The 10,380-nt window shown below is 61.8% G+C and overlaps 2 protein-coding genes across 14 annotated transcripts in view; one reads left to right on the top strand and one right to left on the bottom strand.

The window, feature by feature from the left end:
• The window catches only part of TNXB (tenascin XB), a 56,333-nt gene extending 51,055 nt beyond the window's left edge, over window positions 1-5,278 (top strand). For all 11 annotated transcript variants that reach the window (XM_032340784.1, XM_032340788.1, XM_032340791.1 and 8 more), the window contains 14 exons: window positions 134-421; window positions 1,164-1,487; window positions 1,784-2,119; window positions 2,399-2,521; window positions 2,623-2,766; window positions 2,920-3,039; window positions 3,140-3,283; window positions 3,379-3,509; window positions 3,633-3,765; window positions 3,861-4,012; window positions 4,106-4,202; window positions 4,297-4,458; window positions 4,538-4,701; window positions 4,986-5,278. In XM_032340784.1, the coding sequence (XP_032196675.1) occupies window positions 134-421; window positions 1,164-1,487; window positions 1,784-2,119; window positions 2,399-2,521; window positions 2,623-2,766; window positions 2,920-3,039; window positions 3,140-3,283; window positions 3,379-3,509; window positions 3,633-3,765; window positions 3,861-4,012; window positions 4,106-4,202; window positions 4,297-4,458; window positions 4,538-4,701; window positions 4,986-5,090 (2,423 nt within the window). In that variant the 3' untranslated portion in view covers window positions 5,091-5,278. The remainder of the gene's footprint in view (window positions 1-133; window positions 422-1,163; window positions 1,488-1,783; window positions 2,120-2,398; window positions 2,522-2,622; window positions 2,767-2,919; window positions 3,040-3,139; window positions 3,284-3,378; window positions 3,510-3,632; window positions 3,766-3,860; window positions 4,013-4,105; window positions 4,203-4,296; window positions 4,459-4,537; window positions 4,702-4,985) is intronic.
• Window positions 4,795-10,158, bottom strand: LOC116588996 (steroid 21-hydroxylase). Of its 3 annotated transcripts, XM_032340810.1 has the most exons (10): window positions 7,624-10,158; window positions 7,444-7,533; window positions 7,185-7,339; window positions 7,001-7,096; window positions 6,792-6,893; window positions 6,604-6,690; window positions 6,257-6,457; window positions 5,861-6,039; window positions 5,668-5,771; window positions 5,288-5,577 (listed from the first exon to the last, which is right to left on the bottom strand). In XM_032340810.1, the coding sequence occupies exons 1-10, from the start codon at window positions 7,820-7,822 to the stop codon at window positions 5,312-5,314; spliced, it is 1,479 nt and encodes a 492-aa protein (XP_032196701.1). In that variant the 5' UTR covers window positions 7,823-10,158; the 3' UTR covers window positions 5,288-5,311. The 3 variants fall into 3 exon arrangements, with proteins under 3 accessions (XP_032196699.1, XP_032196701.1, XP_032196700.1); XM_032340808.1 differs by lacking the exon at window positions 5,668-5,771 and having other exon boundaries at window positions 4,795-5,577; XM_032340809.1 differs by having other exon boundaries at window positions 5,288-5,771.
• Window positions 10,159-10,380: the final 222 nt, after the last annotated feature.

Raw genomic sequence — 10,380 nt, forward strand, 5'->3', positions numbered from 1 at the left:
GGCTGTCCTTCCTTTGGGTAGATCGAAGCCACACTGCAGGGATCCTCTCCTAGAGCCTCGTGCCTCCCCGAAGGCGCCAGGACTGCGGTAGAGGTAGCTCTTGACGGAGTTTCTCCTCGCGCTCTCTCCACAGCTACCCTGGAGAAGGAGCGGCAGCGCCCACCCCGCCTCGGGGAGCTGACAGTGACAGATGGGACCCCAGACTCCCTGCGCCTCTCATGGACGGTGGCCCAGGGCACGTTTGATTCCTTTGTGGTCCAGTATAGGGACCCAGCTGGGCAGCCCCAGGCAGTGCCTGCAGCCAAAGACCAGCGGGAAGTCACCATAGAGGGTCTGGAGCCTGGCAGGAAATACAAGTTTCTGCTGTATGGGCTCCACGGGGGACAGCGCCAGGGCCCCGTCTCTGTCCTGGGAGTAACAGGTGAGTGGAAGGTCGAAGTGACTAGCAGGAGTGGGCCTGGGGGATAAGGAGGCCTGCACAGAGCTCGGGAGGCAGGGAAGTGCGGTGGGGCCAGCCCAGACATAGCCACGGAGTCTGTGGAGGTGGGAGGGGACAGGTGCAGGAAAGGCCCTGGCAATGGCCCCCAGCCTCCCAACACCCCCCTGCCGCCCCATGCTGACAGCTGTTCCCCATAGTCCCTCTCCTGAGGCAGCTCTTACTGGACAGAGGCAAACCCCCTCCCGTGAATGAGTCAGGAGCCTTTTCTCTCAAGTGGAAAATAACTGGAGAAGGACATAGCCAAGAGGCACTGACAGAGTGGGCTCCTCCCTGGGACGAGCCGACACCCCGCTCAGCTCAGCGGGATGCAGCACTTGGACCCTTCTCTGTCCTCAGCTCTTCTGCAGAGGCCACGTGCCTGAGCTCAAGGAGTGACCAGAAGCACAGGCACCCGGGGTGGGGGGCGGTGGCAGGCTGCACACACACCTTTGAGGGGGGGCGGCACGAGAGGCTGTGGAGGTGGAGAAGGGGAAGCAAGGGCAGGACTCGACACAGCAGAGGAGTGATGGGGCCACAGTGCTGGCACTCACAGGAGCCCAGCGGTAGCTGGACTCAGTGCCACTGCAGGGAATGGCAGGTTCACGAAAAGGAAAATGGCCGAAGAGCCTCGGTCACCACCACCACCACCCCTGCTCAACTTCTCCCCTGGGCTTCTCCCACGCAGCCCCGGAAGTGGACACACCAGGCCCCTGGCACCCCACCACAGAGGCTCCTGAGCCCCCTTCAGGGCCCCAGCTGCAGACACTGGCAGTGAGCGACATAACCCCAGACTCCCTGCGCCTCTCGTGGAGTGTGGCCCAGGGCTCCTTTGACTCCTTCGTGGTCCAGTATCAGGACACAGATGGGCAGCCCCAGGCCTTGCTCATGGACGGCAACCAGAACAAGGTGCAAGTGTCAGGCCTGGAGCCCAGCACCTCCTACACGTTCTTCCTCTACGGCCTCCACGAAGGGAAGCGCCTGGGGCCTGTGTCCGCTGAGGGCACCACAGGTATGACCAGGCCAGGGCCCTCCACCGAGTCCTCCCCACATCTGGTCTGGGATGTGGGGTGCCCTGGCATGGTGACTGTAGCGACAGAACGCGAGGAGGGCTCTGCAGAGGGGGGAAAGGTGTGCTGACAGCCCCAGCTGTACACACACATGTTCACTACGGGTCCCACCTGGAGCGCTTGCCCCTCATTAGCTCCATTCACGGATGAGAAACTCAGGGTGGGCCCAGGACAGAGCCAGAGCCCCACCCCAGGCCACCGAGGCTGTGTGCTTCTGTCCCCCATCCACTCTGTGCAGGGCCTGCTCCTGCTGGCCTGACCCCCGGGGAGACAGGGCCCCGCCTGTCCCAGCTGTCCGTGACTGATGTGACCACCAGTTCCCTGCGGCTCAACTGGGAGGCCCCCTCAGAGGCCTTTGACTCCTTCCTGCTCCGCTTCGGGGTCCCATCACCAAGTACCCTGGAGCCGCACCCGCGTCCCCTGCAGCAGCGGGAGTTGACAGTGCCAGGGTCACGGCGCTCAGCTGTGCTCCGGGACCTGCGCCCAGGGACCCTGTACAGCCTGACATTGTATGGGCTGCGGGGGCCCCATAAGGCCGACAGCATCCAGGGCACAGCCCGCACCCTCAGCCCAGGTAAGGCCCTGCAGGGGTCACCTTCCTGTGCTGCCCTGAAGTAAGGGGTCTGTACTTCATAGGGCGGAACCTCGTGTCTCAGCCATCTGGGGGCGGTGCTTGGCGGGTGGTGGGGGCTGGAGGAGTCTACAGAGACATTCTCTCGTGGGTCTAGAGGAAAGGGGTAGGTGAGCAGGGCTGGAGCCACTGGACACCCGGAAGAGGCAGGGGTGGGGATCCTGGGTCAGGAGCCTTGCTGCCGTGTGCCCTTACTGCCATCTCGACACACCCTATCTGCAGTTCTGGAAAGCCCCCGTGACCTCCAGTTCAGCGAAATCGGAGAAACCTCGGCCCAGGTCAGCTGGATACCTCCAGCATCCAGAGTGGACAGTTTCAAAGTTTCCTACCAGCTGGCAGATGGAGGTGACACCCTTTTGCCCATGTCCTCATTTGCCCTCATCTCTCCTGCTCTATTCACTCTGCTCACTTCCCAGGGCAAACCCCTGAGGCCAGTGTGTTTTCAGGAGAACCACAGAGTGTGCAGGTGGATGGCCGAGCGCGGACCCAGAAACTCAAGGGGCTGATCCCAGGCTCTCACTATGAGGTGACCGTGGTCTCTGTCCGTGGCTTTGAGGAGAGTGAGCCTCTCACAGGCTTCCTCACCACAGGTAAGGTGGATTAGGCCCCAGCGGGAGGTAGGGGGAGAATGAATGGGGAGGGGGAAGGTGTGAGAGGCTCCTGTGGACCAGGGGCCAATGGAGCTTGGAAAGGTGGGGATTGGAGTGGGGGGGGGCAGCTCTGAGCCCCCTCCCTTCTCCCAGTTCCTGACGGCCCCACCCAGCTCCGAGCGCTAAACTTGACAGAGGGATCCGCTCTGCTGCACTGGAAGGCCCCCCAGACCCCTGTGGACAAGTACAAAGTCCGGGTCACAGCCTCAGGGGGTGAGCAGGGCTGAGGCCTCTGAGGGAACTTGTTCGGGGAGGAGAGAGGGGTCTGGCAGGGCACAAAGGGGGCAGATGCTGATGCGCAGCCCACTGCCAGCCCCCTCACTACAGGGCTCGGCCCCCGGCAGTGCTGTGGAGTACCCTCTGAGTGGCCTCGAGCTCCATACCAACTACACGGCGACCGTGCGTGGTCTTCGGGGCCCCAATCTCACCGCCCCCGCCAGTGTCACCTTCACTACAGGTGCGGCTTGGAGCTGTGCGCAGCAGGGCAGGGGAGGTTCAAAGGAGCTAGGATGGGCCTCGTCTTCATTTTCTTTTCCCACTTTCCCCTCGCAGGGCTGGAGGCCCCCCAGGACTTGGAGGCCAAGGAAGTGACCCCACGCACAGCCCTGCTCACTTGGACTGAACCCCAAGTCCTGCCGACTGGCTACCTGCTCAGTTTCAACACCCCCGGTGAACAGACCCAGGTGCCCCCATCCCTCCCTCACTGGCCAACTCCCCTCCCAGCTTCCATTCCAGGAGGTGCTGCCCCATCCTCTGGCCCTCCCAGCGGGGCTCCCTGTCCCGACCTGCTCCTTGTCTGTCCACAGGAGATCCTGCTCCCAGGAGGGGTCACCTCGCACCGGCTGCTGCGCCTCTTTCCCTCCACCCCCTACAGCGTGTGGCTCCGGGCTATGTGGGGCGAGAGCCTCACACCGCCGGTGTCCACCTCCTTCACCACTGGTATTTGGGCCCTGGGACCTATGGCCAGGGGCTGAGCAGGCAGCAGGGGTCTGGGGTTTAGCAAAAGGACCAGCCCCTCATTCTCCTCTCTGCAGGTGGACTTCCAATCCCCTTTCCTCGGGACTGTGGGGAAGAGATGCAGAACGGAGCCAGCTCCTCAAGGGCCACCACCATCTTCCTGAATGGGAACCGCGAGCGGCCCCTGGATGTGTTCTGTGACATGGAGACCGATGGGGGTGGCTGGCTGGTGGGTGGAACACGGAAGCCCGGGGGTCTGCCCGGGGAAGGGGCTGCCTTGCCAGGAAGCCACAGGCCAATGGTGCCTCCGCCTGCTTCTCAGGTGTTCCAGCGCCGCATGGATGGACAGACAGACTTCTGGAGGGACTGGGAGGACTACGCCCACGGCTTTGGCAACATCTCCGGGGAGTTCTGGCTGGGTCAGTGCCCCACAGGACTCCAGGGCCAGGGAAGGGACAGCAACCCCGTGGACACCAGGACCCTGATGAGAGCACTGTCCCTCCCTCCCCACAGGCAACGAGGCCCTGCACAGCCTGACAGCAGCGGGTGACTACTCCATGCGCGTGGACCTGCGGGCCGGGGACGAGGCCGTGTTCGCACAGTATGACTCTTTCCGGGTGGACTCAGCCGCAGACTACTACCGCCTTCATCTGGACGGCTACCATGGCACAGCAGGTCAGGCCTGGGCCTGGGAGCGGGGCAGGCTGGCACAGAGGCCAGGGCGGCCCTCACTGTTCCTCTCACACCTGGCCAGGCGACTCCATGAGCTACCACAGTGGCAGCGTCTTTTCTGCCCGGGATCGAGACCCCAACAACCTGCTCATCTCCTGCGCCGTCTCGTACCGCGGGGCCTGGTGGTATAAGAACTGCCACTATGCCAACCTCAACGGGCTCTACGGGAGCACTGTGGACCACCAGGTGAGGGGCCGGGAGTGGGGGGCCCTCCTGGGCTGTGAGGGCAGGCTCGGGCCCTCACCTGTGAAGTGGGATAATAATGCCAATCTCACCAAGGCATCTTGAGGGAGATTTATTGGACGTAAAGGTCCAGCTCAGATGAAGCCTCTGGGCCTTGGCAGTCAAGGATCTTGGAGTGGGGGAGGCAGTAGGGTAGCTGCTTTCTGGGAACCGTCTCCCCAGAGGGGCAGGGGTGAGAGCAGAGGGGATGTGTGCCTTTGACTCTGTGTCGACATCTCCTCTCCCAGGGGGTGAGCTGGTACTACTGGAAGGGCTTTGAGTTCTCTGTGCCCTTCACGGAAATGAAGCTGAGACCAAGAAGCTACCGGCCCCCAACGGCCCAGAGAGGCTGACCGCTGCTCGCCTCTCTAGCGCCCCAGAATGACTGCCGAGCACTGAGGGGTCGCGCTGAGAGAAGAGCCAGGGGCCACCGTCACCACCCAGCCACCAGAGGGAGCCTTCTCCATCTGCGATCTCACAGCACCATGTTTACAGGGGGGAGGGCAGGGGTTTGTACGGGAATAATAAAAGGAGAAACCGAGGCGTGTGTATGACCAGCGTGCATTCTGCCCTGTCATGGGTGCTGGCCCAGCGCCCGGGCCCCCGTCCCCCGGGGCTGCAGCTGCACCTGGAAAGGCCGCATGGTGAGGTTGACGCCACAGTGGGCCCGGGGCTGCAGGGAGGGCAGGGTGCCCCCGGGTGGCAGCAGCGTGAAAGCCCGCAGCAGCCGTGCCAGCACCACGAAGAGCTCTAGGCGCGCCAGTGGCTCCCCGAGGCACACGCGTGCTCCGCAGCCGAAGGCCAGCACTCTGGGGCTGGCGCCGGGGGCCAGGAAGCGATCTGTGGGCAGAAGGAGAGACCCGGGGTTCTGTAGCTGCAGGGCCGGGCCCCTGCCGCCCCTACACCGCAGGCACCCTCCCAGCCACGCACCAGGCCAGAACTCTTGGGGCCGCTCCCAGACTGTCTCATCTAAGTGGGCGCCTTGCAGGTTGGGGATGACGACCATGCCCTCAGGGATGTCGTAGCCCAAGATGCTGAGGGGAAGGTGGAGTCAGAGCCTGGCCAGCACATCCACCACTTCCACCCCTTTCGGTCCCACTCATCCCTAGCTCTCAGGAGTCACCTGCTGGGCCGAGTGGTGCGGTGCGGCAAGGCCAGGGGCACGGCCGGCCGCAGGCGCAGCACCTCTGCGATGGTGGCTGTGAGCAAGGGCAGCCGGGCGGGGTCTCTGTATGGGACTTGGGAGCCTGAAGCTTCAGGGCCCAGCTCACGATCCAGCTCTTCCTGCAGTCGCTGCTGAACCTGGGAAATGGGAGCAAGCCTGGTATCTGGGGCTGGAACCCTGAGCCCGCTGACCCAGAGCTACCTCACCTCCTGGCCTGCAGCTGCCCCCTGCAGCAACCCGCCCCCCCAGCCTCCATGCGGACCAGCAGAAGCCACGGCCTGGGTCAACACAGGCCATGGGGGGGTGCAGTGAGCTGAGGTCCTGGGGCCTGGCCAGGCCGCCCCCAGGGTGCACCTCAGGGTGGTGAAGCAAGAACGCCACGGCCCAGGAGAGGGTGGTCGCCGTGGTCTCAGTGCCACCAATAAACAGGTCCACCACAGACATATGCACATGTCCTTCAAGGAGCTGTCCGTGGCTCTCTTCTGCTGTTGGCTTCCCCAGTCTTTGGAGCATATAGTCAGTCAGGTCCCTCCACTGGCCTGCCACCATGCTCTCCTGTGGAGGAGAGGAGAGCCCAGCCTCAGCTCTCAGGGGAGCCACAGGTCTAGGACGGTGGGATGCTGGAGATCCTACCCAGCTCTGGGGCAGGAGGCTCCCTGGCTGTGCGCCAAGGGGGCGCCAGGGACACGCAGTGTTCCCACCTTGTGCTGCCTCAGCTGCTTCTCCACCATGTGGTCCCTGTTCTCCAAGGCCTGCTTCAGCCTCCAGAGGCCTGGGTTGGGGAAGAACTGGGGCGGGGAGCAGGAGAGTGTAGCCGCTGGCAAGGAAGCCTGCTCCCCCAGCCCCTCTTTCTCCCAGGACCCAAGGAGTCTGGGCTGCACCTCCTCACCCTGAGAAAGGGAATGATGTCCAAAATTTGGATGGACCAGTGCTCCCAGGTTTTCATCAAGTCTTGGACACAGTCATGAACGGCATGTACCAAGGCGTCCTCCTGCCCACCCCGCCCAAAGAGGGAATCCTTTCAGTTCAGGACCAGAGAGAGAGTCAGGAAGGGGCTAAGGAAGGGCACCAGCATAGGGAGGGCAAGAGAACAAAGACCTTGTCTCCGAAGGTGAGGTGACAGATGATGGTGCAGGTGAGGAAAGAGAACTCCTCCTGTATGGCCACAGGGGTGCCAGCCCGGGCTCGCATGCGCTGTGGGGAAGTATAAGGAGCTAAACAGGCCGGAAGTTGCCGGGAGAGCTGAAGCTGCCCTGGGGCAACTGTGGGCATCCAGCCTCACCTCACAGAACTCCTGGGTCAGCTGCTCCACCAGCGGCTCCATGGAGTTGCGGAGGCCCAGCAGCAGGGCTGAGCGGGTAAGCTTCTTGTGAGCCTTCCAGAGCAGGGAGTAGTCCCCGAGGGATAGGTCCGGGAAATGCTGAGACACCAGCTGATCTGCAAGTAGGAGAGGGGTTGGGCAGCCCGAGGAAGCCATGGGCCTGACATCCCCTGCCTCCACCAGCCCATGTCTTCCCTCGAGACCAGCCCTGAACACTCACAGGATGCTGTCTGGGGTCTGCCGGCGAAGTCCACCCACTTCCTGATCATGGCTTCCTCGATGGTCCTCTTGGAGTTCAGCACCACCACATCTGGGGGATGGCCAAAGCAGGATGTCAGCAGGGAGGGGACCCCGCTTCTCCCCTCCTCACCCCGTGGTGGAGGGGATGGAGCCAATGCACCTCGCAGACCAAGGCGGAGCCTGTAGACAGGCCCCAGTTTCTGGGTCAGACCCAGCAGGTAGAGGGGAAGGTTGGGCTGCAGCAGGTGCAGGAAGCCTGGCACGAGAGGCGGGAGGTGGAGGCTGCGGAACTTCCACTTGTCCCACAGCAGGCGGACACCAGCCAGCAGGGTCAGCAGCAACAGCCCGAGGAGGAGCATGGCCAGAGCCCCGAGCAAAGGCCCTGGCAGGGCCACTTATAGTGTTAGAGGCCCCCCCATCCATCTTGCTGCTCAGGCTACGCTGGGGCCTCCTTTGACTCCCCCCGGGGCCCTGCCCACTGTCCTGCCCACAGATCCTGGAAGGGCACAGTCCGCCTGGCCTTGGGGAGTCCACATGTCAAAGAATCGGCCTTTCATCCATCAAGAAGAAAGGAAAGGGGATGCGACCCTGACCTTTCTCCCACAGCCGGAATCGGCTTCCTGGCTCCACATCAACCAGGCAGGAAAATACAGTCACTTTCCAGCCTGAGCCCTCTCCCATTGCCACCCCACCTTGGACCACTTTCCTGTTTTACCTCAGAGAGACAATAGCCATCCCTGCCTCACCAGTCGTCAGATGAAAAAGGGCCTGCGTGTTTTTCTTTCAACTTGCAGATGGGGTGACCATGTGGCCAGGTCTGTCAGGACCACCCTAGTTTATACCTGTAGTCTCAGTGTAATGATTAACCATGCTCTATTTCCATCTCAAAAGTTGGAAAAAGATGAAGAGCTCTATGCCCCCCCCCCCAGTTTGGGGGCTCTACTATACTTTATACACTCTTCAGTTGCAAGAGAAAGGGACCAACCCAAGCTGGCTTGAGCCAAAAAGAATTACTGTACAAATATGGGGGCATCTCAGAGAACTGAAGAGAGCAGGAGAGGGGGGTTTCTTGGAGGCTAGGGACAGGGGGACGCCACAGCTGCAGCAAGGGGCCAGGTCCTCCCTCTTGGCTCCTCCCTCCTCGGTGTCCGCCACCTGCCCTTTCCTCTCACGGGCTGTTTGCACTCCCAGTTGCAGGTGGGATGGGACTTCCTCCAGGGTCAGAGTCCACAGGTTACAGCCCCAGCTCAAGAGAGAGTTTGCGGCACGACTGAAAGTTCCCCCACCGATGCCGACGTTCCCAGGAAGGGGCCGGAGAGCCACAGCTGGGATCTGGAGTTCCAGCCCTATCCTGGGAGCTGTTGCCATAATGGGTTGGGTCCCACTGGACCAGGTGGGGCAATGAGGAACCACTTTAATGGGTCCGAGGAGGCAGATGAGAGGCTCAAAGGTGGGGGACAGGGCTTGCCAAGAGACCACGCCAAAGAGGTGAGTGCTCAGTGAGAAGTCAGGGCTGCCTAGGAGTGGGAGTGAGGAGACCCACATCATCCCCAATTCCCTATCCCTGGGTCTGTAAACTGATCCCTGCACCTGAGAGCGGTTAGGCCACTCCCGGAGCGCACAGGCTTTGTGGCTGGAGGCCCTGAGTCCAGACACTGGCTGTGCCACCCACCAGCTTGAGGCAGTAACTGCTGGGGGTCATGGGTGGAGAGGCTCGGGCTTAGCCTGCATCCACACCCAGGACTGAGAGGGAGAAAGCAGCAGTGGCATTGCAAGGAATAGGCAGTCACCGCTGCCCCTGCCTCAGGGTTGACCTCCCAAACTGTGGCTGTCTTGCCACAACTGCAGCTGAGTCCCTGGCTCTCATAAATGGCTTTCTGCCACTCCTGCTGACCAGCTTTGGGGACAGAGATATGATGGGCAGACACAGGGCCATGGGGATAACAGCCCTGGGGAGCCTTGGAGACAGAACCTCTCAGAGCTGCAGGGCATCAGAGGGGGCTCCACTGGAAAGAACAGTGACCTGGAAAACTGGCCTGATTGTGAATAGACTTTCATCAACTTCCCTGGTTCCCTTGCCAGCCCCAGCTCCTTCCATCCCACCTCCAAAGCCCAATCTCAGACACACTGGAATTATACGCAGTGCCCACAGATGGGCTCTGTCCTGACCCTGGCCTCTGGGTCTTTCCTATTCTCCATTGTCTGCTCAAATACCCTCACCCATCCCCACTCTCTCTGCGTGATGCCTCAACTTTCAGAACCCACGTTAGAGGTCACCTCCAGGAAGCCCTTGCCTTCTCCCTGCCCGCAGATTGGATCAGGTGCCCCAACTACATGCCCCACAGGACCAGGCAGTTCCCGAACATCCCACGTCTCAAGGATGGGGACCTGGCATAGGGCACAGCCTGGAGGGAGAGCCCCACAAACTGCAGCTACCCGATCGGAGGCCAGGCTGCTGCGGACTCCGCTTCCGTCAACCCCGCTTTCTATTTCATTTTCTTAAATGCAGCCCATTTCTCTAGCTGGATTTCCAATCAGCCCTGATGACCCAAGGGGTGCCACCAAATGGGGGAGAGTGAGGCAGGCAGGTGGGGAGATTGGACCCAGTAGAGCTGTGGACTCAGTGTGTTAACACCCAGACCAAAGTCACTGCACAACGTCAGGAAAGTTCCCGAACCACTGGTAAGGAGATCAAGTGTCAACCATCTGCTTTCAAGAAACCAGACGTCAGCTACAAGCAGGAGACCCCAGAACTCAAAGCTGCACAAGGGCAGAGTGGGAAACGTGTGGCCGACATCCACTCATCAGGTGGAAGGGCAGTGGCGTTCGGCTGAGCTCGAGCATCGTCTGAGGCCACAGGGACTGGTGGCAGCAGGGCTGTGGAGGGAGGCCTCGCTGTGGTGCCAGACCCTTATGG

The sequence above is a fragment of the Mustela erminea genome, chromosome 4 (genome assembly GCF_009829155.1).
Source record: "Mustela erminea isolate mMusErm1 chromosome 4, mMusErm1.Pri, whole genome shotgun sequence".
Classification (NCBI taxonomy): Eukaryota; Metazoa; Chordata; class Mammalia; order Carnivora; family Mustelidae; genus Mustela; species Mustela erminea.

Excerpts from the sequence above, each read along its gene's own strand:
- LOC116588996 (XM_032340808.1), bottom strand. The coding sequence starts at position 7,822 with ATGCTCCTCCTCGGGCTGTTGCTGCTGACCCTGCTGGCTGGTGTCCGC. Across the intron at positions 7,097-7,184 it reads TGACCCAGGAGTTCTGTGAG|CGCATGCGAGCCCGGGCTGG; the intron begins GTGAGGCTGGAT and ends ACTTCCCCACAG. Across the intron at positions 6,040-6,256 it reads TCTTGCTTCACCACCCTGAG|GTTCAGCAGCGACTGCAGGA; the intron begins GTGCACCCTGGG and ends CCCATTTCCCAG.